This window comes from Salvelinus fontinalis, chromosome 40, assembly GCF_029448725.1.
Source record: "Salvelinus fontinalis isolate EN_2023a chromosome 40, ASM2944872v1, whole genome shotgun sequence".
Lineage (NCBI taxonomy): Eukaryota > Metazoa > Chordata > Actinopteri > Salmoniformes > Salmonidae > Salvelinus > Salvelinus fontinalis.
The window spans coordinates 21,411,867-21,434,627 of record NC_074704.1 but is presented as its reverse complement, the minus strand read 5'-3'; the positions used below and the strand labels follow the sequence as shown (position 1 = coordinate 21,434,627).

The window sequence follows — 22,761 nt, the reverse complement described above, 5'->3', positions numbered from 1 at the left end:
CGGTTTTTCACTCTCTCGTAACCCAACCTTGATCTATATGAACTGATTCCTGAGAATAGAGTCCAGGTTAGATAATTAGCATTACTAATGTGGCCCGGGTCTGGCCCAGTCAAGCCAGGTCAAGTATTAGCTAGCATGGGCTAAGCCTGGGTTACATCCGTGTGTGCGCGTCTGTGTGTGTGTGGTTCTCTCTCTGTTTCGTTGGCTCTAATTCATAGTGTCTGGTGCACTCAGAGCGTTGGCTAATCTCCTAATTGGCTGGGAAAATCCTCAGAGGAAACCATCTATCGCAGCAGCCAACCAATTACAGCACAGCCTACAGGGCGAGCACACAATAGAACAGGGATACAGTAAGCTTCTTAACATCCAGGAAGCAGGAAGTCAATAAGTAGACCTGGGCTGTGGTTGATTCACATTGAGGGGTGGGGGGTTTGTTTTGTTTTTCAGACGTGGAGGCTAGCTATGAAAGGGTGCCCATGTTTAAACACACACAGGCGAAGCGCATGGACGCACACACACAAACATACACACACGAGTGCACTCACACACACTCGCACACATCTACCACCTCAAAATGCATCCCCTTTTATGTCAACATCTTTGCACTTCTCTCACCCACACGAAAAACCCAAAGCCTCCATATCCACTTAAGATGCACTGCTGGGTTTAACGGTTGTGCCTCTCAGAAGAAAGACGTACTGTTGCTTCGGCACATGAATGCACTGTATAGAATCAGCCAGAAAGCACATCTGTTATTGTGCGTAGATGTGGTTTGCTTGTATGCCACAATAGATATGTGTACTCCCTATTTACAATCTATTCATTTCAATGTACGGGCATAACCTATTCATTTCAATGTATGGGCATAATCTATTCATTTCAATGTATGGGCACAATCTATTCATTTCAATGGAGGGGCACAATCTATTCATTTCAATGTATGGGCATAATCTATTAATTTCAATGCATGGGCACAATCTATTAATTTCAATGTATGGGCATAATCTATTCATTTCAATGTATGGGCATAATCTATTCATTTCAATGTATGGGCATAATCTATTCATTTCAATGTATGGGCATAATTTATTCATTTCAATGTATGGGCACAATCTATTCATTTCAATGTATGGGCACAATCTATTCATTTCAATGTATGGGCATAATCTATTCATTTCAATGTATGGGCATAATCTATTCATTTCAATGTATGGGCATAATCTATTCATTTCAATGTATGGGCACAATCTATTCATTTCAATGTATGGGCACAATCCATTCATTTCAATGTACGGGCGCAATCTATTCATTTCAATGTACGGGCACAATCTATTCATTTCAATGTACGGGCATAATCTATTCATTTCAATGTACGGGCATAACCTATTCATTTCAATGTATGGGCATAATCTATTAATTTCAATGTATGGGCATAATCTATTCATTTCAATGTATGGGCGTAATCTATTCATTTCAATGTATGGGCATAATCTATTCATTTCAATGTATGGGCATAATCTATTCATTTCAATGTATGGGCATAATCTATTCATTTCAATGTATGGGTACAATCTATTCATTTCAATGTATGGGCATAATCTATTCATTTCAATGTATGGGCATAATCTATTCATTTCAATGTATGGGCAGGCTTGCTGTTTTACAGTCTGTATTCCTAAGGCCCCATTACTGCATGATGGAACAGCGGGACTATGAAGACACACCCACAGACACACTCTAACACACACGTTCATACTATTATTCCTAATTATTTTGTATTATGGTTTGTTTATTGTTGTATATGAAATGTTTGTGACTGTCCTTGTCCATCAGTGTATCGGTGTTTTGTTACCTGTCATGTTTTGTGTTTTTGTGGAACCCAGGAAGAGTAGCTGATGCTTCAGCAAAAGCCAATGGGCATCCGAATAAACCACTGAATAAACCAATCAGATAGGTAGAGACGTGTGAGAGCTCCACAGATAGGTCAGGGAGAGGGATGTCATAGGAGCCAGTAAGGAGATGAGCGGAACCGGCTGTCACAGGCTGGCTAATGCTGTGCTCTGCTGCTGCTGCCCTCTGGGTGCCTGGGGTGGTACTGGCAGTCTGCCAGTGTTTTTTCCCCGCGTCCTTACATGGACGCCTCGCTCTCTGGCGCCGGGAGGAGACGCTAGGGGCCAAATGTGTGTGATGAGATAGAGAGGGATTGAGAGAAAGGGTGTGTGTTTGTGTGTGTGTGCGCACGTGTGCAGGAAACCATGCCAGATCCCTAGCACCTCACCTCATTCATATTGACGGCCCACGGCATTGCGGCACTGTGTGTGTCTTTGGGTTTTCTAAAGGGGTCTGTCACATTAAATGCCCTGCGCTCACTAACAGGCAATGGCTTTGCCTCTCTCTGTGTGAAGATGCTAACGTTCACACAGCACACACTCACTCAGTGAATTCACAACCACTCATACACACACACACACACACATAAACACTCATAGTGCATAATCACGCGTACACACACACTCATTGCCACTTATATGTACACTCATAAACAACACCACACACAGCCATTAACGCATCACCTCTAATCACGTCATTCTCTCTGTCTCTCCTTCCCTCTCCAGCTCTCCCCTCCCTCCCCCCCTCTCATCTCTCTCCTTCAATTCCCTCTCCAGCTCTCCCCTCCCTCCTTCCCTCTCCATCTCTCTCTACCTCCTTCCCTCTCATCTCTCTCCTTCAATTCCCTCTCCAGCTCTACCCTCCCTCCTTCCCTCTCATCTCTCTCCTTCAATTCCCTCTCCAGCTCTCCCCTCCCTCCTTCCCTCCCCATCTCTCTCCATCTCCTTCCCTCTCATTTCCCTCTCCATCTCTCCCTCCCTCCCTCTCCATCTCTCACTACCTCCTACCCTCTCCATCTCTCTCTACCTCCTTCCCTCTCATCTCCCTCCTTCCTTCCCTCTCCAGCTCTCCCCTCCCTCCTTCCCTCTCCATCTCTCTCTACCTCCTTCCCTCTCATCTCCCTCCTTCCTTCCCTCTCCAGCTCTCCCCTCCCTCCTTCCCTCTCCATCTCTCTCTACCTCCTTCCCTCATCTCCCTCCTTCCTTCCCTCTCCAGCTCTCCCCTCCTTCCTTCCTTCCCTCTCCATCTCGCTCTACCTCCTTCCCTCTCATCTCCCTCCTTCCTTCCCTCTCCAACTCTCCCTCCTTCCTTCCCTCTCCAACTCTCCCTCTCTCCTTACCTCTCCATCTCTCCATCTCTCCCTCCTTCCCTCTCCATCTCTCTCTACCTCCTTCCCTCTCCAGCTCTCCCTCCTTCCTTCCCTCTCCATCTCTCACTCCTTCCTTTGCTCTCCATCTCTCCTTCCCTCTCTGTCCCTCGCTCCCTCCGTACCTCACCCTCTCCCATCGCACTTGCTCCTCCACTTTCTCCCTCAAACTCAACCCACTCACTCTCTCCCTTTCCTTTCTCACTCGCTCATGACATTTTCCACCGTCCCACTTCCTCTCCTCGCTCACCAACTCCCCATTCACTTTCTTACATTCTTTCTCTCTTCCCTGCTCCTTGTCTATCAGCAGGGTAAGGGGGGTTTCCTCCAGATCCTCCACAGGTACATGGAGGTCCACGGGACGGTGTACTACGAGACCCAGCGCCCCCCCGAGGTGCCTGCCTACGTCAAGAACCACGGCCTGCTGCCCCAGCACGAGCTGCAGACGCTGCTCCGCAAGGCCAAGGTACTGGAACACACACACACTAGACAATACACAACATACACAAGAGGTAACACACTACAGATGTGGGATCTTAATTGGATCATCCTGTTGCAGGATAATTTTCCTGCAATGCAGGAAATGTAAATGTATTTGAGGTTTAAAAAGGCTTCTTAAGTTTGTCATTTCCACTTTGAAATTCAGACTTGATTTTCAGTTACGGAAAATGTGTCAACCCCAACAAACAATGTCCATTCATTATAATCCTCATAATAATTCATATTTCCTGTTGCTGCAGGATTCTTTTCCTGCTGGAGCAAACTGGCTCAAATTAAGATCCTAGATCTGTACGTGCGCAAACACATTCAGGCACCATGCACGCACACATAATACACACACACACACACACACACGTTCCACACACACTACTGTTGCACCAGCACTAACCACAACAGCATCTACGCAAGGCCAACACACAGTTACCTTCCAGTCCCTGGTATATCTGTAAATGGCAGCATTTTCAATTTGCAAGAATTAATAAAATAACTGATGGTTATCCTAACTACTATCATCTTCGTCTCCTCCACCAGCTCTTCATCGGGTTTGGTTTCCCCTACGAAGGGCCCGCCCCTCTGGAGGCCATAGCCAATGGGTGCATCTACCTGCAGCCCAAGTTCCACCCACCCCACAGCTCGCTCAATCACGAGTTCTTCAGAGGCAAGCCAACGTCTAGAGAGGTGAGCTCCCATTGGTCAACACGGTATCTAGTACTGTACCACTCTTCAATTTAAAATTAACAAACTACCAACATTCCCGATTGTACACCAAATGTGCCACTTATACATCACAGAATGTTGCTTTAAACTGGAATGTTCTACTACTTCTATACTCCACCCCTCTCAGGTGTCGTCCCAGCACCCGTATGCAGAGCAGTACATCGGGCGGCCCCACGTCATGACAGTAGACTACAACAACTCTCAGGAGTTTGACGCCGCCATCAGAGAGATCATGAGTACCAAGGTACAGTTATTTCATTATGTATTTCTTGACTCATTGTTTTCTTTGGTAGTGACCAAACACACTATGTTGCACCAGGGAAGGATTGTACAACCATATAACGAGTCTGACGAGCCCGACGCGAACGATATACTGCTTTCTCAGGAACAGGCCCAGATCCCCGTGATTTGCGTGAAGAGGAGGCGGAGAAAAAGGCGTCAAAGGGCGGGCTGCCTTCTGAGAATTCGTAGGCGATCGAATTAACCCCACTTCCTTCCATTCTGCTAGCAAACGTGCAATCTTTGGAGAATAAAATCGATGACGTACGCGCAAGATTAAACTACCAACGAGACATTCAAAACTCTAATATCTTATGCATGGCTGAATGACGACACTATCGACATACAGCTGGCTGGTTATATGCTGTACCGGCAGGATAGAACAGTGGCGTCTGGTAAGACAAGGAGCAGCGGAATATGTATTTTTGTAAATAACAGCTGGTGCACAAGCTATTGCTCGCCTGAGGGAGAGTATCTCATGATAAGCTGTAGACCACACTATCTACCGAAAGAGTTTTCATCTGTATTTTTCATAGCTGTTTACATGCCACCACAGTCAGAGGCTGGCACTAAGACAGCATTGAATGAGCTGTATTCCGCCATAAGCAAACAAGAAAACGCTCACCCAGAGGCGGCGCTCCTAGTAGCCGGGGACTTTAATGCAGGGAAACTTAAATCCGCTTTACCAAATTTCTATCAGCCTGTTAAATGCGCAACCAGAGGAAAAAGAACTATGGACCATCTATACTCCACACACAGAGACGCATACAAAGCTCTACCTCGTCTTCCATTTGGCAAATCTCACCATAATTCTATACTCCTGATTCCCGCTTACAAGCAAAAATTAAAGCAGTGACTAGATCAATAAAAAAGTGGTCAGATGAAGGAGATGCTAAGCTACAGGACTGTTTTGCTAGCACAGACTGTAATATGTTCCGGGATTCCTCCGATAGCATTGAAGAGTACACCACATCAGTCACTTGCTTCATCAATAAGTGCATCGATGACGTCGTCCCCACAGTGTCCTTACGTACTGTACATACCCCAACCAGAAGCCATGGATTACAGGCAATATCCGCACTGAGCTAAAGGCTAGAGCTGCCGCTTTCAAGGAGTGGGACTCTAACCGGGAAGCTTATAACAAACCCGCTATGCCCACCAACGAACCATCAAACAGACAAAGCATCAATACAGGACTAAGATCGAATCGTACTACACCGGATCTGATGCTCGTCGGATGTGGCAGGGCTTGCAAACCATGACAGACTACAAATTGAAGCAAAGTCGAGAGCTGCCCAATGACACGACCCTACCAGACGAGCTAAACTACTTCTATGCTCACTTCGAGGCAAATAACACTGAGACGTGCATGAGCGCACCAGCTGTTCCGGAAGACTGTGTGATCACGCTCTCTGCAGCCGATGTGACTAAGACCTTTAAACAGGTCAGCATTCACAAGGCCACAGGGCCAGACAAATTACCAGAACGTGTACTGCGAGCATGTGCTGACCAACTGGCAAGTATCTTCACTGACATTTTTAACCTCTCCTTGTCTGAATCTGTAATACCAACACGTTTTAAGCAGACCACCATAGTGCCTGTGCCCAAGAACACTAAGGTAACCTGCCTAAATGACTACCAACCCGTAGAACTCACGTCTGTAATCATGAAATGCTTTGAAAGGCTAATTATGGCTCACAACAACACCATTATCCCAGAAACCCTAGACCCACTCCAATTTGCATACCGCCCCAACAGATCCACAGATGATGCAATCTCTATTGCACTCCACACTGCCCTTTCCCACCTGGACAAAAGAAACACCTATGCGAGAATGCTATTCATTGACTACAGCTCAGCATTCAACACCATAGTGCCCTCAAAACTCATCAATAAGCTAAGGACCCTGGGACTAAACACCTCCCTCTGCATCTGGATCCTGGACTTCCTGACGGGCCGCCCCCAGGTGGTAAGGGTAGGTAACAACACATCCACCACGCTGATCCTCAACACAGGGGCCCCTCAGGGGTGCGTGCTCAGCCCCATCCTGTACTCCCTGTTCACTCATGACTGCACGGCCAGGCACGACTCCAACACCATCATTAAGTTTGCCGATGACACGACAGTGGAAGGCCTGATCACTGACAACGACGAGACAGCTCCATATGGAGAAGCACCATCTGCAATGATTTAACCTAGGACAGTGGTGTATGCTACTGGGAAACAGTGTGTCCACAGCCAAGGAGTAATTAGCAGTAAATGTGGCTTAATGGGAATCTGCAGTCAGCTTGAGGCTACAGGGAGTGTGAGAGGTTGAGAGAAATTGAGCAAGAGGTCAAACATGCCGATTAAAATGCCTCTATAAGGCTGTGTTGTTTGTGTGTGTGTGATTTTGTGTCTGTGTGTCTCTAAATGTGTGTGTGTGTGTTCTCCACTCTCCTGCTGTCTGCTGTGTCTTGTCAGACATGTCATGGCTTAGTGCCCCGGAGCTTACTGTCTGTCTGTCTGTCTGTCTGTCTGTCTGTCTGTCTGTCTCTCCACTGAAAGATGGCTGCCCTGTCTGTCTGTCTGTCTCTCCACTGAAAGATGGCTGCCCTGTCTGTCTGTCATTCCACTGAGAGATGGCTGCCCTGTCTGTTTATCCATGTGTCTGTCTGTCTGCCTGTCTGTCACTCCAGTGATAGATGGCTGATGGGCCACTTCACCCCTCACTGGAGACTGCACACTCCCCCTGTTTGTCTGTGGGCTGGCTCTCTGTCCAGGGCGGCTCCACATGCTCAGCCATGCAGACCAAGCAATCTCTTCTGGCTGACACTTCTTCATGTTCACATAAATCCATATCCATTTCTCTTTCTATGTCTCTCTCTTGCTCTGTCTCTCTCTTTCACTCTCTCTCTCTCCTCTCTCTCTGTTCCCCCTTTCTCATTGTGTCCATCCCACTGACCTGTTGTTTTCATATTTATTCCTCTTTAATAAAAGGGAGGAAGGGAGGGAGGGAGGGCTTGAGGGAGGGAGGAAATGAGGGAGGTCAAGACTGTGCCTCTCTCTGCTTAGACCAAAGCAAATGTTGTGAGGCATATTTCTGTGCTAGTTTATATACATGATTCATAAAGTGTTATGTTTTGATCAGATTTGTGATGTGTAACTTTTTTCATACATCCTCTCTACACATTTGCTGTTCTTTATTTGAAATTGGAAAAGTCCGATTTTACATGCAGTTAAACATTTTGTATTAAAACAATGATTTACTGAGTGATGTAACGTTTACAAGTGAGATTTGGAACATTAGATACGTGATCTACTGTTAAAACTGGAGGGAATACATTCTTAATATGTAGTCTGTACTTTCAGGCTCCACGTATTCCTAATGGAAAAGTTTAACATAACTATTTGTGCTTAATCCAAAATGTATTTCCTTGAAATATTACAACATATTATCAGAGACACTTGGTTCCAAAGGGACATCCAGTTAAGTAATACTGTATTCAGTCGCTCGTGCTAAAAAGAAAACACACAATCCTGGTATTATAATAATAATCATTTTATAATAATTTGTATTTTATCTAACCTTTATTTAACTAGGCAAACCAGTTAAGAACAAATTCTTATTTACAATGATGGTCTACCAAAAGGCAAAAGGCCTCCTGCGTGGAAGGGGGCTGGGATTATAAATTCAAAATAAAGAAAAGGACAAGAGAGACAACACAACACTAGATAAAGAGAGACCAAAGACAACAACATAGCAAGGCAGCAACACATGACAACACAGCATGGCAGCAACACAACATGGTACAAACATTATTGGGCACAGACAACAACACAAAGGGCAAGAAGGTAGAGACAACAATACATCACACAAAGCAGCCACAACTGTCAGTAAGAGTGTCCAAGAGATTGAGATAAAGTGTCCAGTCTGAGTGTTTGTTGCAGCTCGTTCCAGTCGCTAGCTGCAGCGAACTGAAAAGACGGCGACCCAGGGATGTGTGTGCTTTGGGGACCTTTAACAGAATGTGACTGGCAGAACAGGTGTTGTATGTGGAGGAGGAGGGCTGCAGTAGATATCTCAGATAGGGGGGAGTGAGGCCTAAGAGGGTTTTATAAATAAGCATCAACCAGTGGGTCTTGCGACGGGTATACAGAGATGACCAGTTTACAGAAGAGTATAGAGTGCAGTGATGTGTTCTATAAGGAGCATTGGTGGCAAATCTGATGGCTGAATGGTAAATAACATCTAGCCACTCGAGAGCACCCTTACCTGACATTCTATAAATGATGTCTCCATAATCTAGCATGGGAAGGATGGTCATCTGAATCAGGGTTAGTTTGGCAGCTGGGGTGAAAGAGGAGAGATTAAGATAGAGGAAACCAAGTCTAGATTTAACTTTAGCCTGCAGCTTTGCTATGTGCTGAGAGGACAGTGTACCGTCTAGCCATACTCCCAAGTACTTGTAGAGGTGACTACCTCAAGCTTTAAACTCTCAGAGGTAGTAATCACACCTGTGGGGAGAGGGGCATTCTTCTTACCAAGCCACGTGACTTTTGGAGGTGTTCAGAACAAAGTTAAGGGTAGAGCAAGCTTGTTGGACACTAAAAAAGCGTTGTTGTTGAGCATTTAACACAAAATCCGGGGAGCGGACAGCTGAGTATAAGACTGTATCATCTGCAAATAAATGGATGAGAGAGCTTCCTACTACCTGAGCTATGTTGTTTATGTTAATTGAGAAGAGCGTGGGGCCTAGGATTGAGCCTTGAGGTACTCCCTTGGTGACAGGCAGTGGCTGAGACAGCAGATTTTCTGACTTTATACACTGCACTCTTTTTTGAGAGGTTGTTGCAAACCAAAGACCCCTCAGAGACACCAATACTCCTTAGCCGGTCCACAAGAATGGAATGGTCTACCGTATCCAAAGCTTTGGCCAAGTCAATAAAGATAGCTAAATACTTCAACCAACTGAGCAGTCGGATCCACATTGTTACATGGTCCTAATAAATTACAATGGGGAACTAAAATATAAGACAATCTGTTTCCGTTTTCAGATCATTTTTGCAATTTCCATTTAGATCAGGAAGCTCGTTTCCAGTTAGTTTATTGAGTTTAGTTTCATTTACAGTTTCAAGTCGGTATGTGGGTGTGTTTTGCCTCAGCTAGAGAGAGAAATAATTTGTATTTTGATTAATTACAGCAATGTTGATATTCTTTAATCCGACAACTCAACGGTGAGCCTTTTGTTGAATAGCTATGAACGTCTATGCAAATGAATAGCTATGCAAACGAGTGCGTCCCAATGCATCCTATACCCTACATGCCTCCAGAAGGACCCATCGGGCTTTGATCAAAAGCAGTGCACTATGTAGGGACTAGGCTGCCATTTGGGACACAACAAAATGACTTACACACAAGTCACCCACTGCAATTAAGCCAAACCCACTTCAAAATGGCCACGTTGCTTCTCAAATGGCACCCTATGGGCCCTGGTCAAAAGTAGTGCACTATGTAAGGAATTAGGTGTCATTTGTGACACAGGACATGTTTATTTGTTGTGATTAATGGGTAGAATTGGCTATTTATTGCAATGGGATGAACGATGGGGAAACAGGCCAAACAATATGGAAATTTGGAAAATATGGTCATTTAGTGGTGTTATGCTGGTTGCCTAGCAACGCATTCTGTGGAAATGTTCTGATCTGTGGGAATGTGGGTGTGTGTCTTTGCAGGTCGAGCCATACCTACCCTATGAGTACACCTGCGAGGGAATGCTGGAGAGGGTACATGCCTACATACAGCATCAGGTAGGTTCACCGTGCACACACACACACACATACATACATGCAGGCACTCAACCGTGTCTGTTTGTCCCAAAACATATTATCATAAATGCCTTCCTACCACACACACTAACTCGCCTCTGTCTGTAATCAACCTGGAGAGCTCACTAATCAACACTGATTCTCATTGTGGACTAGACCCGGGTTTCCCAAACCCGGTCCCCTACCCCCGGTTTCACGTTATGGTTTCACCCTAGCACTAACAGCTGATTCAAATCATCAAAGCTTGATGATGCGTTGGTTGAATCAGGTTGAATCAGCTGTGAAGTGCTGGGGAAAAAAACAAAATGTGTACCCGGGGGGGTGCTCTTGTGTGTTTCTGTGCAATAGCCTACTATTTGTGTAAATACACGGTCCTTGACATTATTTTTACTCAAGTCATTTAGCGGACGCTGTTATTCAGAGCGACTTAGCGCGTGCATATCGTTTCGTGCTGGTCCCCCGTGGGAATCGAACCCACATCCCTGGCGTTGCAAGCACCATGCTCTACCAACTGAGCCACACAGGACCACTGCCATGCTAGTCATTAATCTAATGTTACTATGTAATACATGTTTATTGGGTCATTGTTAGATACAGTCCCGTATCCCGTTCTATCGTACTCTGAAAATATCTCTTCAGCCCCGTGTATTTATCTACTGTGTAGAATATTCATAACCTCTCTGTTTCCATTACAGAACCATCCCCGTGTTTATCTTCCTCAGTGTGTTTAAATAAAGTTCCTGTGTGTGTTTACTCTTCGGCTGCGTATTCCCCTCTAACCGGGGACGGTGTCAGTGGGTCACAAACCAGTGAAATACATCGAGCCGGGTCACTCTTATTCGCTGACTCATCTCAGACCTTAGTAGGGCCGACACGGACAGAACTGTCACGATCAGACTCTGATATTTTTGCTCTAATCTGTTTAATGTGTCTGACAAATTGCCAGTCAGAACTGCTATTAAAACGGTCGGGCTGATATGTCAAAACGGTTCTCTTTCATGTTTCGAAACGAGTTATCTCTCTGGTGCTGTTGGACCCAGATGAGTTTTGTCAGGGAATAGGTGAAGGATTGATGGGAGATTATTTAGAGTGATGTGCAGTATAGAGGAGGTTCGAGAAACGGCTGTTTATTTTGTATTTCTGTCCCGCGATGCCCTGAAGTGTTTGGAAATGTAGATTTATTCACAGCTAAAGGCAAAAGTGTCAGCGGGCTTTGATTTGTGTTGGCTTTCATGTTTGTATAGTGTGGGAGTGACAATTCGTGCATGTGGATGTGCGTAGCTAACTTGGCGTCTGTGCGTGCATTTGCACCGTCAACAAAAATACCACATTCTGTATAATGGAATCTCGGCACCCAGAAACAAATCTCCTGTGCGTGGTAGCACGAGAGACTACCTATGTGTTGTTCAACATCCCCTTCCCCTCTCTCTCCTCTCCCTCCAGGACTTCTGCGCCCCAGAGGCCCCCTTCCCTCCGGCCAACTCCTCCTCCTCCAAGCTGGGTCTTAGTAGTCCGGCTAGCCCTGGGCCTCAATTTGTCCTGCTGCCCAACTCCAGTGCCCTAACCTGGGCCCCCAACGCCAACGCCCCCCCTGCCTGGCCCCCCCTCAGCTCCCTGAGGCTGCTGGCGTCCCAGGAGGGCCAGTCGTGTGTGGAGGCGTGCCAGCGTGACAACCTGGTGTGTGAGCCAGCGTTGTTCCGCTTCGTCAATAACAGGGAGGCCCTCCGCGGGTGAGTGGCACCTTGGCACACCTGTCTTCCCGTGAAGCCGTATTCGTACACACACACACACACACCACACACACACACACACACACACACACACACACACACACACACACACACACACACACACACACACACACACACACACATTGGACATACGTTTCTAACAGCCACACACACACACACACACACACACACACACACACACACACACACACACACACACACACACACACATTGGACATACGTTTCTAACAGCCACACACACACACATATGCAGACATTCGAAACACACAATCACTACACGTCACTAACAATCATACAAACATGCACAATGCTCTCTGACCTCTGTAACCACCCCACCACTCAAATGTTACCATACAGTGGTTAGTTCCCTAAGGGCTGTCTGTGGGCGTAATACTCAACCAGCTACAGCAAGGATGTCAGGTTCAAAGTCTTCTCAGCGATGTCAGGTGTTTTGTCGGCGCCATCTAGAGATCTGTAGTGACAGAGGAAGACGATAAGAGTGTCACAGCAACGTCAACTCTTCCTCCTCTTATCTTTCCCTTTCACCTTGTCTTTCTCTTCATCACCCATCCTGCTCGACGTATTTTTCCTTTCTTTATCTTGGGTTCCTTTTTAACTTCATGCCTGTCTGTGTCTCTGTCTGTGTCTCTGTCTGTGTCTGTGTCTCTGTCTGTGTCTCTGTCTGTGTCTCTGTCTGCGTCTGCGTCTCTGTCTCTGTCTGCGTCTGCGTCTCTGTCTGCGTCTCTGTCTGCGTCTCTCTCTCTCTGTTTCTCCGTCTGTCTCTCTCTGTGTCTGCGTCTCTGTCTGCGTCTCTGTCTGCGTCTCTGTCTGCGTCTCTGTCTGCGTCTCTGTCTGCGTCTCTCTCTCTCTGTTTCTCCGTCTGTCTCTCTCTGTGTCTGTGTCTCTGTCTGCGTCTCTGTCTGCGTCTCTGTCTGCGTCTCTCTCTCTCTGTTTCTCCATCTGTCTCTCTCTGTGTCTGCGTCTCTGTCTGCGTCTCTGTCTGCGTCTCTCTCTCTCTGTTTCTCCGTCTGTCTCTCTCTGTGTCTGTGTCTCTGTCTGCGTCTCTGTCTGTGTCTCTGTCTGCGTCTCTGTCTGCGTCTCTGTCTCTGTCTGCGTCTCTGTCTGCGTCTCTCTCTCTCTGTTTCTCCGTCTGTCTCTCTCTGTGTCTGTGTCTCTGTCTGTGTCTCTGTCTGCGTCTCTGTCTGCGTCTCTGTCTGCGTCTCTGTCTGCGTCTCTGTCTGCGTCTCTCTCTCTCTGTTTCTCCGTCTGTCTCTCTCTGTGTCTCTGTCTGCGTCTCTGTCTGCGTCTCTGTCTGCGTCTCTGTCTGCGTCTCTCTCTCTCTGTTTCTCCGTCTGTCTCTCCCTGTGTCTGTGTCTCTGTCTGCGTCTCTGTCTGCATCTCTGTCTGCGTCTCTGTCTGCGTCTCTCTCTCTCTGTTTCTCCGTCTGTCTCTCTCTGTGTCTGTGTCTCTGTCTGCGCCTCTGTCTGCGTCTCTGTCTGTGTCTCTGTCTGCGTCTCTGTCTGCGTCTCTCTCTCTCTGTTTCTCCATCTGTCTCTCTCTGTGTCTGTGTCTCTGTCTGCGTCTCTGTCTGCGTCTCTCTCTCTCTGTTTCTCCATCTGTCTCTCTCTGTGTCTGCGTCTCTGTCTGCGTCTCTGTCTGCGTCTCTGTCTGCGTCTCTCTCTCTCTGTTTCTCCGTCTGTCTCTCTCTGTGTCTGCGTCTCTGTCTGCGTCTCTGTCTGCGTCTCTGTCTGCGTCTCTCTCTCTCTCTGTTTCTCCGTCTGTCTCTCTCTGTGTCTGTGTCTCTGTCTGCGTCTCTGTCTGTGTCTCTGTCTGCGTCTCTGTCTGCGTCTCTGTCTCTGTCTGCGTCTCTGTCTGCGTCTCTCTCTCTCTGTTTCTCCGTCTGTCTCTCTCTGTGTCTGTGTCTCTGTCTGCGTCTCTGTCTGCGTCTCTGTCTGCGTCTCTGTCTGCGTCTCTGTCTGCGTCTCTGTCTGCGTCTCTCTCTCTCTGTTTCTCCGTCTGTCTCTCTCTGTGTCTCTGTCTGCGTCTCTGTCTGCGTCTCTGTCTGCGTCTCTGTCTGCGTCTCTCTCTCTCTGTTTCTCCGTCTGTCTCTCCCTGTGTCTGTGTCTCTGTCTGCGTCTCTGTCTGCGTCTCTGTCTGCATCTCTGTCTGCGTCTCTGTCTGCGTCTCTCTCTCTCTGTTTCTCCGTCTGTCTCTCTCTGTGTCTGTGTCTCTGTCTGCGTCTCTGTCTGCGTCTCTGTCTGCGTCTTTGTCTGCGTCTCTCTCTGCGTCTCTCTCTCTCTGTTTCTCCGTCTGTTTCTCTCTCTCTCCCCCTCGGTTCCCCGTTCCATCTCTTCCCCCTTTTCGTCCTCCTCCTCCCCTCTTGGACTCTCTTTCTCTCTCTCTTTCTCTCTGTATCGCTCAATCAAACACCCTCTATGCATCACCCCATCTCCCTCCCTTCATCAAACATTCCACCCCCCTCCCCCCACCAGGTTAGAGGTGCAGTGTGAGGTGGTGGAGGCGGAGGTCAACCACGTGTTCCCGGCCTTCTCCGTCCTACGCCGGGAGTGCGGCCTCCAGAAGGACCCCCTCCTCTACAGCTGTGCCGGCCTCAGCCCCAAGTACCGCCGCCTCTGCCCCTGCCGGGACTACCGCCGCGGCCAGGTTGCCCTCTGCCGAGACTGCTTATGAGGAGGGGCCAGGAGTTTTTCCAATGAATGCCTAACCCAGCTAAGTGGCTTGGAACAACTCCAGACGCTCTAGCTATAGCCTATGAATTGTAGACTATAAACTATGGACTATGAAATGAACCGGCCCTGGTTATGATGCTAGGAGAGGGGGTGGCTAAAGCAGAAGGACCCCCCGACTGGAAGACGTGGTTTGAGCTATCCTGTCCCATAGTCACCCCCCCCCCCCCCCCACCCATCCTTCCTTGGTTACTAAATGGACAAAAAAAAATCTGATATGAGCCTATGGATGGTTTGCCTCAAAGCTCCTCACTGGCCTAAGAGAGATGTGCTGGACTATACTGCAACGAGTATAACCGTTCACCATGTGGCCACAGCAATACACAGTAATAGAGAAACGGCTATATTGCCATCTAGCTAGCTACCTAACTATTACCTAGAGGAGACCCACTGACCGGAAGATCATTGATTTGCTGCTACAATATCAATAATTTGACTTTAACCCTCCAAAACCAGGGAGTTAAGAGAGTAATTGACCCGGGGGAGAAAACGTGTCCTAGAAAACGGGACCTTTGAGTGGAACGCCAACTTCGGGTCAATAACCAATCTCCTCTCCCCTCCTCTCTTTGGCGCTGCGCTTTGACAATGGATGATGGACACTCACACTCTCTCCCTAGACTCTCTCCTCCTTTTAAAGATGAAATGTTTCTTTTGTGCGACTAAGATAACCCTGACTGCCAACGGAGTCAATGCAATCAGCTCTGTTGCGCTAAAACGGACTAAAACAGATTAAAGCTTATTTTTGAATAAAGCAAACGTTTTGACCTCTGCTACTGCGAGAACAGAGGATTTTTTGAGAACCTTTCGGCGGTTTTGTGACGGAAATAAAAAATAAAAACGGAAAGTTAAAACGAGATCAAAGCGTCACTGTCGTTTTGTTGTCGGTCTTGTCATGGCTCGTAAATATTTTGGTTTCTTTCATCTCCGGCCACTCATTTACCATTTCCCTCCTGTCCTCCCCTGCCCATCCATCCACGAGAGAGAGAGATATAAGAGATGTTTGATCTTCCACTCCTCCACAGCCAGAAGCAGGGGATGAGACTGTCGATATGTTGCGTTGGAGGGGGGAGGAAATCAGATATCTGTTCTGGTTTTCCAGACCAGACATGCACTTCTGAGGCCAGCGTTCACAACACTTGTGCTTACCTTGGGAAGTGAGTGGGTGATCCAACATGACCCTTAATGTACCAGTCCAATGCTCATAGTAGGATAGTAACTGGCCTCTACTAAGAAGCAGAATATGAAACTGTACACACTGTACATACAATTATACCTTACAAGTCTATGGAGTCTTGGAGCGAACTGTTTTTACGCCAAGTAGGAATCCTTTGGGAGAGTGCAATGGTTTTCCTCTGATAGGTCTATGAAGGTTGACATCTATGGTAGTGACGATAGTGGTCCATAACAGTGGATGTCTATGGTATTGGATGTACTGTCAGATGTACTGTGTGTTGTAGGGGGTATAATCTTCATAGTGAATATTGATTGCTGTGTACTATATATCTATTGAAGCATTGGCTTGAAGCGTTAGTTGACAGCTCTGTTTCTGCTCCGGGTCAGTATTCCAGTGAATGAAGTAGAATATAATGAATAATATATCATCAGAGTGAAGGCCATGCAGAATTCCCCATTGGCCTGAAAGGGAATAAGATAGCATTATTTAAAGCTCTCTCTGTTTTCAATTTCATATAGCCCATGGGCCAATGAATCATTTTTATCCAGGAGTTCATCTCTTGGAGCTCGATATATACAAGAGTAATGAAAAGACACTTAGCTGTACTTTGCTGAAAGATAGGAGTTTGAATGAAAGCCTAATCCTACTGTTCCAAGGGGTCATAATGCCATTTCTCAACAGACAGAACTGTTATGTCATTTTATTAGCATTACTTGTGATTAAGTCATTATATAATTAGCACAGTGATTTATTCCCCAGACAGTGAAAGGTTAATTAACTATTTTGTCTCAGTATCTGCATATTGCGGCGCGTGTGTGTGTGTGTGTGTGTGTGTGTGTGTGTGTGTGTGTGTGTGTGTGTGTGTGTGTGTGTGTGTGTGTGTGTGTGTGTGTGTGTGTGTGTGTGTGTGTGTGTGTGTATAAATGAATGTGTGTGTGAGTATGGATACGTTTGGGAGGTACACACATACACTTCTGAGCATCACGTGAGTCCCTGAAACAGGATGGGCCAGAGAGATTTATCACGATCGTTATTTATTCATCTGAGAAAATAAACACACGTTCATTCTCTCTTCTTCTCTCCATCCCCGTCTCTTTCTCTTCCTCCATCTCATAGGGTGACGTTCAAAGTTTATACAGTGAGGTCATCTCTTCTAATTGGCCTGAGTTGCTGATATTTGCATAAATGTTGCCTAAGAGAGACACTGGACTGTTCTGAAACAAGGATGCCCGTTCACCATGTGGTCCTGGTACTCCAGCAGGAAGTCAGAGCAGACTTGGTGAAGATGATATCACACTTGAATGTTATCTTTGCTACCTAACTCTTAGCTACTGGAAATAACCCACCAGAAGATCATTCATTTGCTGCTACAATATCAACAACAACAAAAATACTTTAACCCACCACTACCAGGGAGTTAAGAGAGAAATCGACCCGGGGTAGATAACAGGTGACACATCGTGTGTCAAACTCCTAGAAAACATGACCGTTGAGTGGAATGCCACCTTTGGGTCAACAACCCTCTCATCTCACCTCCTCTCTTTGGCAGTGTGCTTTGACTATGGATGATGGACACTCAGACATTCTCCCTAGACGCTTTCCTAATTTCAAAGTTTATACAGTGGGTCTGCGTCCCAATTCTCTATATATTGCTCTACTTTTGAACAGAGTCCTATGGGCCCTAGTCAAAAGTAGTACACTAAATAGGGAATCGTGGGCCATTTAGGACTTAGACAGGGGGATCTTCAGCAGCCGCATTTCATATTTTTTTATAGGCCCTATCTAAAAGCTATGCAAGCAAATAGTACTCATCAAGGACACATTGTGTGTGTGTGTGTGTGTGTGTGTGTGTGTGTGTGTGTGTGTGTGTGTGTGTGTGTGTGTGTGTGTGTGTGTGTGTGTGTGTGTGTGTGTGTGTGTGTGTGTGTGTGTGTGTGTGTGTGTGTGTGTGTGTGTGTGTGTGTGTGTGTGTGTGTGTGTGTGTGTGTCCTTGAGCAAGGAAGATATGCCACAGTGTGTGAACATTAAAAGTTATCTTACTAAGATGCCCGGTGGCAACTTTAAATACTCCATTTGCAGCTCGTCAGAGATTTCAGATTGTAGTCCATTTTCAACAAAGGCAATACCATCCACATAATGTCGAGAGCCAGCATCAATGTCATGCCTGTAAGCTAGTAAAGGAAAAAGATTGAATGGCACACGCCACAGAATACTCCAGGTCTCAAATATGAGAGTTGGCTAGCTTGAATGTGATGGAGATAAACTTTCTAGGGTGACTTCCTCAATGGGGTGTGATACATCTCTAGCAGTGACGGTCAGTGCCGTTGAAGATGAGGGAGGACGATTGTTTTTCATGAACATGGCCTTATTTATTTCACAGCATATTGGATGACTGTCATTCATATTCCATTCACCCAGTTCAATGTAACATTGATAGGTTTAGGCTACATGATACTCAAATTTTCACTATACCCATCATGAGATTGCTACAAGCTAGTCTATGAATGAAAGTTTACAACGTAAGTGCGCACAGGTCGAGAGACAAATTTGAGGTGACAGATAGTGACATTCAGTACTGCCTTGCACACTCTTGCATCTAGCTGATATAAGGTATTATCATTAGTCCAAAAGTTTCAAACGAGAGTTTCTATTGGACAAATTCAGGTATGTTTATTCCCGTTTTGTTACGTTTGCTTCCGTTTAAGAAATGTTTTTCAACAGAATCAGCGGAATGAATACACTCCTGATCACGCGTAAACACAGTTCACTTTAATAGCAGCCATGTTGTATTCCTTCTCGCATCTATGCGATCTCCTTCTCTCACCTCTTCCCTTCGCTTGTGGACTTCAATGCACAACACATCAGCTGTATGTGACCAGGCGGAAAAACCTTTCCAGACCAAACCGCTAAACAAGGCCTACATCGTTGTCACCATATTAGCTAAAGTAACGTCATAGTCAGCATAGCTAATAGAACTAACGCGTTAGTAAAGCTGCTACATTCATGCAGTAACTTTACAGTGTACAGTGAGTAAGCAGTTACACCGGCAGGCCCCGGTGGCAATAAATTAGTAAAACCTTGACTTGGAAGAGTTCCAGTGTTGTGTTGGATAGTGATAGCCAGCTAGCTAACACAGCATCCCTCTGTTTGAGCAGGGTGTTTCAGTAGGCTAAACTAGCCAGCTGCATTTGCTAGCTAAGTAAGTGAAACAGAAAGTTACAAAAAATACACTCTTTCTCTCTTGATTCTCCTTCATTTTGGAATAAATGAATGGTTCAAAACTGTTCAACTAATTGTCATTCACTCTCTTTCAGTCAACTACTCACCACATTTTATGCACTGCAGTGCTAGCTAGCTGTAGCTGATGCTTTCAGTTCTAGATGAATTCTCTGATCCTTTGATTGGGTGGACAACATGTCAGTTCATGCTGCAATAGCTCTGATAGGTTGCAGGGCATCCTCCGGAAGTTGTCATAATTACTGTGTAAGTCTGTGGAAGGGGGTGAGAACCATGAGCCTCCTAGGTTTTTTATTGAAGTCAATGTACGCAGAGGACAGATGCTAGCTGTCCTTTGGCTACACCATTGTGTTACCCTACAGAGTGCTGTTGAGGCTACTGTAGACCTTCTTTGCAAAATAGTGTGTTTTATTCAATTATTTGGTGACGTGATTATATTTAGTATAGTTTTATCTAAAAAAGGATAACTTTTTATGAAATTCACTGAGGATGGCCCTCCCCTTCCTCCTCCAAGGAGCCTCCACTGATCTCTAGATGGAAATATTCATCACATCAAAGCTTTAGACGGTGAGATAATTCTTATCTATGGAAGCAGGGCTATGGTGAGTAACAGCAGCGCCTTAGCATTCACAATGGATTATATGCTGTTCATCATATCTTCTGGCGACTTCGCCAAGGAACGTTACAGTAGCTTTATCCACAATGGATGGCATGTCTTCATTTCGGAAGTGACTAGAATATAAAATGAGGAGAAAGAACTAAACCAGACTGAAATACTCAAACATACTGGCTCAGCTTAAAGTGGTCACCAATAATCTAGTGAGATCGCGAACCTGGATAACCTTAATAACCTTTGGCTGATGTTGGCTCAATGTTGGATTTCCAACATCCTTTCCAACATTCTCTGATATCGGGCCAACGTTTCTGTTTCGCTTCCGCAATATCGTGTTATTAACCATGGAGTCCCCAAACTAAAGACTTTTGCCAGACATCACCAGCTGTAGAGTAGAGTAGAGTATATCTATAGACAACAGCAGTAGAGTGTATATATAAAGACACCAGCGGTAGAGTATATCTATAGACACCAGCGGTAGAGTATATCTATAGACACCAGCGGTAGAGTATATCTATAGACACCAGTAGTAGAGTATATCTATAGACACCAGTAGTAGAGTATATCTATAGACACCAGTAGTAGAGTATATCTATAGACACCAGTAGTAGAGTATATCTATAGACACCAGTAGTAGAGTATATCTATAGACTCCAGTAGTAGAGTATATCTATAGACACCAGTAGGAGAGTATATCTATAGACACCAGTAGTAGAGTATATCTATAGACACCAGTAGGAGAGTATATCTATAGACACCAGCGGTAGAGTATATCTATAGACACCAGTAGTAGAGTATATCTATAGACTCCAGTAGTAGAGTATATCTATAGACACCAGCAGTAGAGTATATCTATATAGACACCAGCAGTAGAGTATATCTATAGACACCAATAGTAGAGTATATCTATAGACTCCAGTAGTAGAGTATATCTATAGACTCCAGTAGTTGAGTATATCTATAGACACCAATAGTAGAGTATATCTATAGACACCAGCAGTAGAGTATATCTATATAGACACCAGCAGTACAGTATATCTATAGACACCAGCAGTAGAGTATATCTATAGACACCAGTAGGAGAGTATATCTATAGACACCAGTAGTAGAGTATATCTATAGACACCAGCAGTAGAGTATATCTATATAGACACCAGCAGTAGAGTATATCTATAGACACCAATAGTAGAGTATATCTATAGATACCAGTAGGAGAGTATATCTATAGACACCAGTAGGAGAGTATATCTATAGACACCAGTAGGAGAGTATATCTATAGACACCAGCAGTAGAGTATATCTATAGACACCAGCAGTAGAGTATATCTATAGACACCATTTGGAGAGTATATCTATAGACACGAGTAGGAGAGTCTATCTATAGACACGAGTAGGAGTGTCTATCTATAGACACGAGTAGGAGTGTCTATCTATAGACACGAGTAGGAGAGTATATCTATAGATACCAGTAGGAGAGTATATCTATAGACACCAGTAGGAGAGTATATCTATAGACACCAGTAGGAGAGCATATCTATAGACATCAGCAGTAGAGTATATCTATAGACACCAGCAGTAGAGTATATCTATAGACACCAGCAGTAGAGTATATCTATAGACACCATTAGGAGAGTACATCTATAGACACCATTAGGAGAGTATATCTATAGACACCATTAGGAGAGTATATCTATAGACACGAGTAGGAGCGTATATCTATAGACACCATTAGGAGAGTATATCTATAGATACCAGTAGGAGAGTATATCTATAGACACCAATAGTAGAGTATATCTATAGACACAAGTAGGAGAGTATATCTATAGATACCAGTAGGAGAGTATATCTATAGACACGAGTAGGAGCGTATATCTATAGATACCAGAAGGAGATAATATCTATAGACACCAGTAGGAGAGTACAGTGCATTTGGAAAGTATTCAGACCCCTTGACTTTTTCAACAAAAAAATATGTTACAGCCTTATTCTAAAATGTTTATTCTCCCTCATCAATCTACACACAATATCACATGTCAAAGCAAAAAAACGGTTTTTAGAAATGTTTGCAAATGTGTATTAAAAAATTTGAAATATCACATTTAGATACAGTTGAAGTAGGACGTTTACATACACAGGTTTGAGTCATTAAAACTTGTTTTTCAACCACTCCACAAATGTCTTGTTAACAAACTATAGTTTTGGCAAGTCGGTTAGGACATCTACTTTGTGCATGACACAAGTCCTTTTTACAACAATTGTTTACAGACAGGTTATTTCACTTATAATTAACTGTATCACAATGCCAGTGGGTTGGAAGTTGACATACACTAAGTTGACTGTGCCTTTAAATAGCTTGAAAAATTCCAGAAAATGAAGTCATGGCTTTAGAAGCTTCTGATAGGCTAATTGACATTGTTTGAGTCAATTGGAGGTGTACCTGTGGATGTATTTCAAGACCTACCTTCAAACTCAGTGCCTCTTTGCTTGACATCATGGGAAAATCTAAAGAAATCAGCCAAGACCTCAGAAAATAAATTGTAGACTTCCACAAGTCTGGTTCATCCGTAGGAGCAATTTCCAAATGCCTGAAGGTACCACGTTCATCTGTACAAACAATAGTACGCAAGTATAAACACCATGGGACCACGCAGCCATCAAACCGCTCAGGAAAGAGACAT

The 22,761-nt window shown here is 45.1% G+C and overlaps 1 protein-coding gene across 1 annotated transcript in view; it reads left to right on the top strand.

The window, feature by feature from the left end:
• LOC129839993 (alpha-1,6-mannosylglycoprotein 6-beta-N-acetylglucosaminyltransferase B-like) overlaps window positions 1-15,230 on the top strand; it is a gene marked incomplete in the record, with an annotated part of 157,148 nt that extends 141,918 nt beyond the window's left edge. The window contains 6 exon segments of the mRNA XM_055907761.1: window positions 3,564-3,722; window positions 4,289-4,435; window positions 4,602-4,718; window positions 10,469-10,543; window positions 12,005-12,291; window positions 14,805-15,230. Of these exon segments, the coding sequence (XP_055763736.1) occupies window positions 3,564-3,722; window positions 4,289-4,435; window positions 4,602-4,718; window positions 10,469-10,543; window positions 12,005-12,291; window positions 14,805-15,003 (984 nt within the window).
• Between the last annotated feature and the right edge of the window lie 7,531 nt (window positions 15,231-22,761).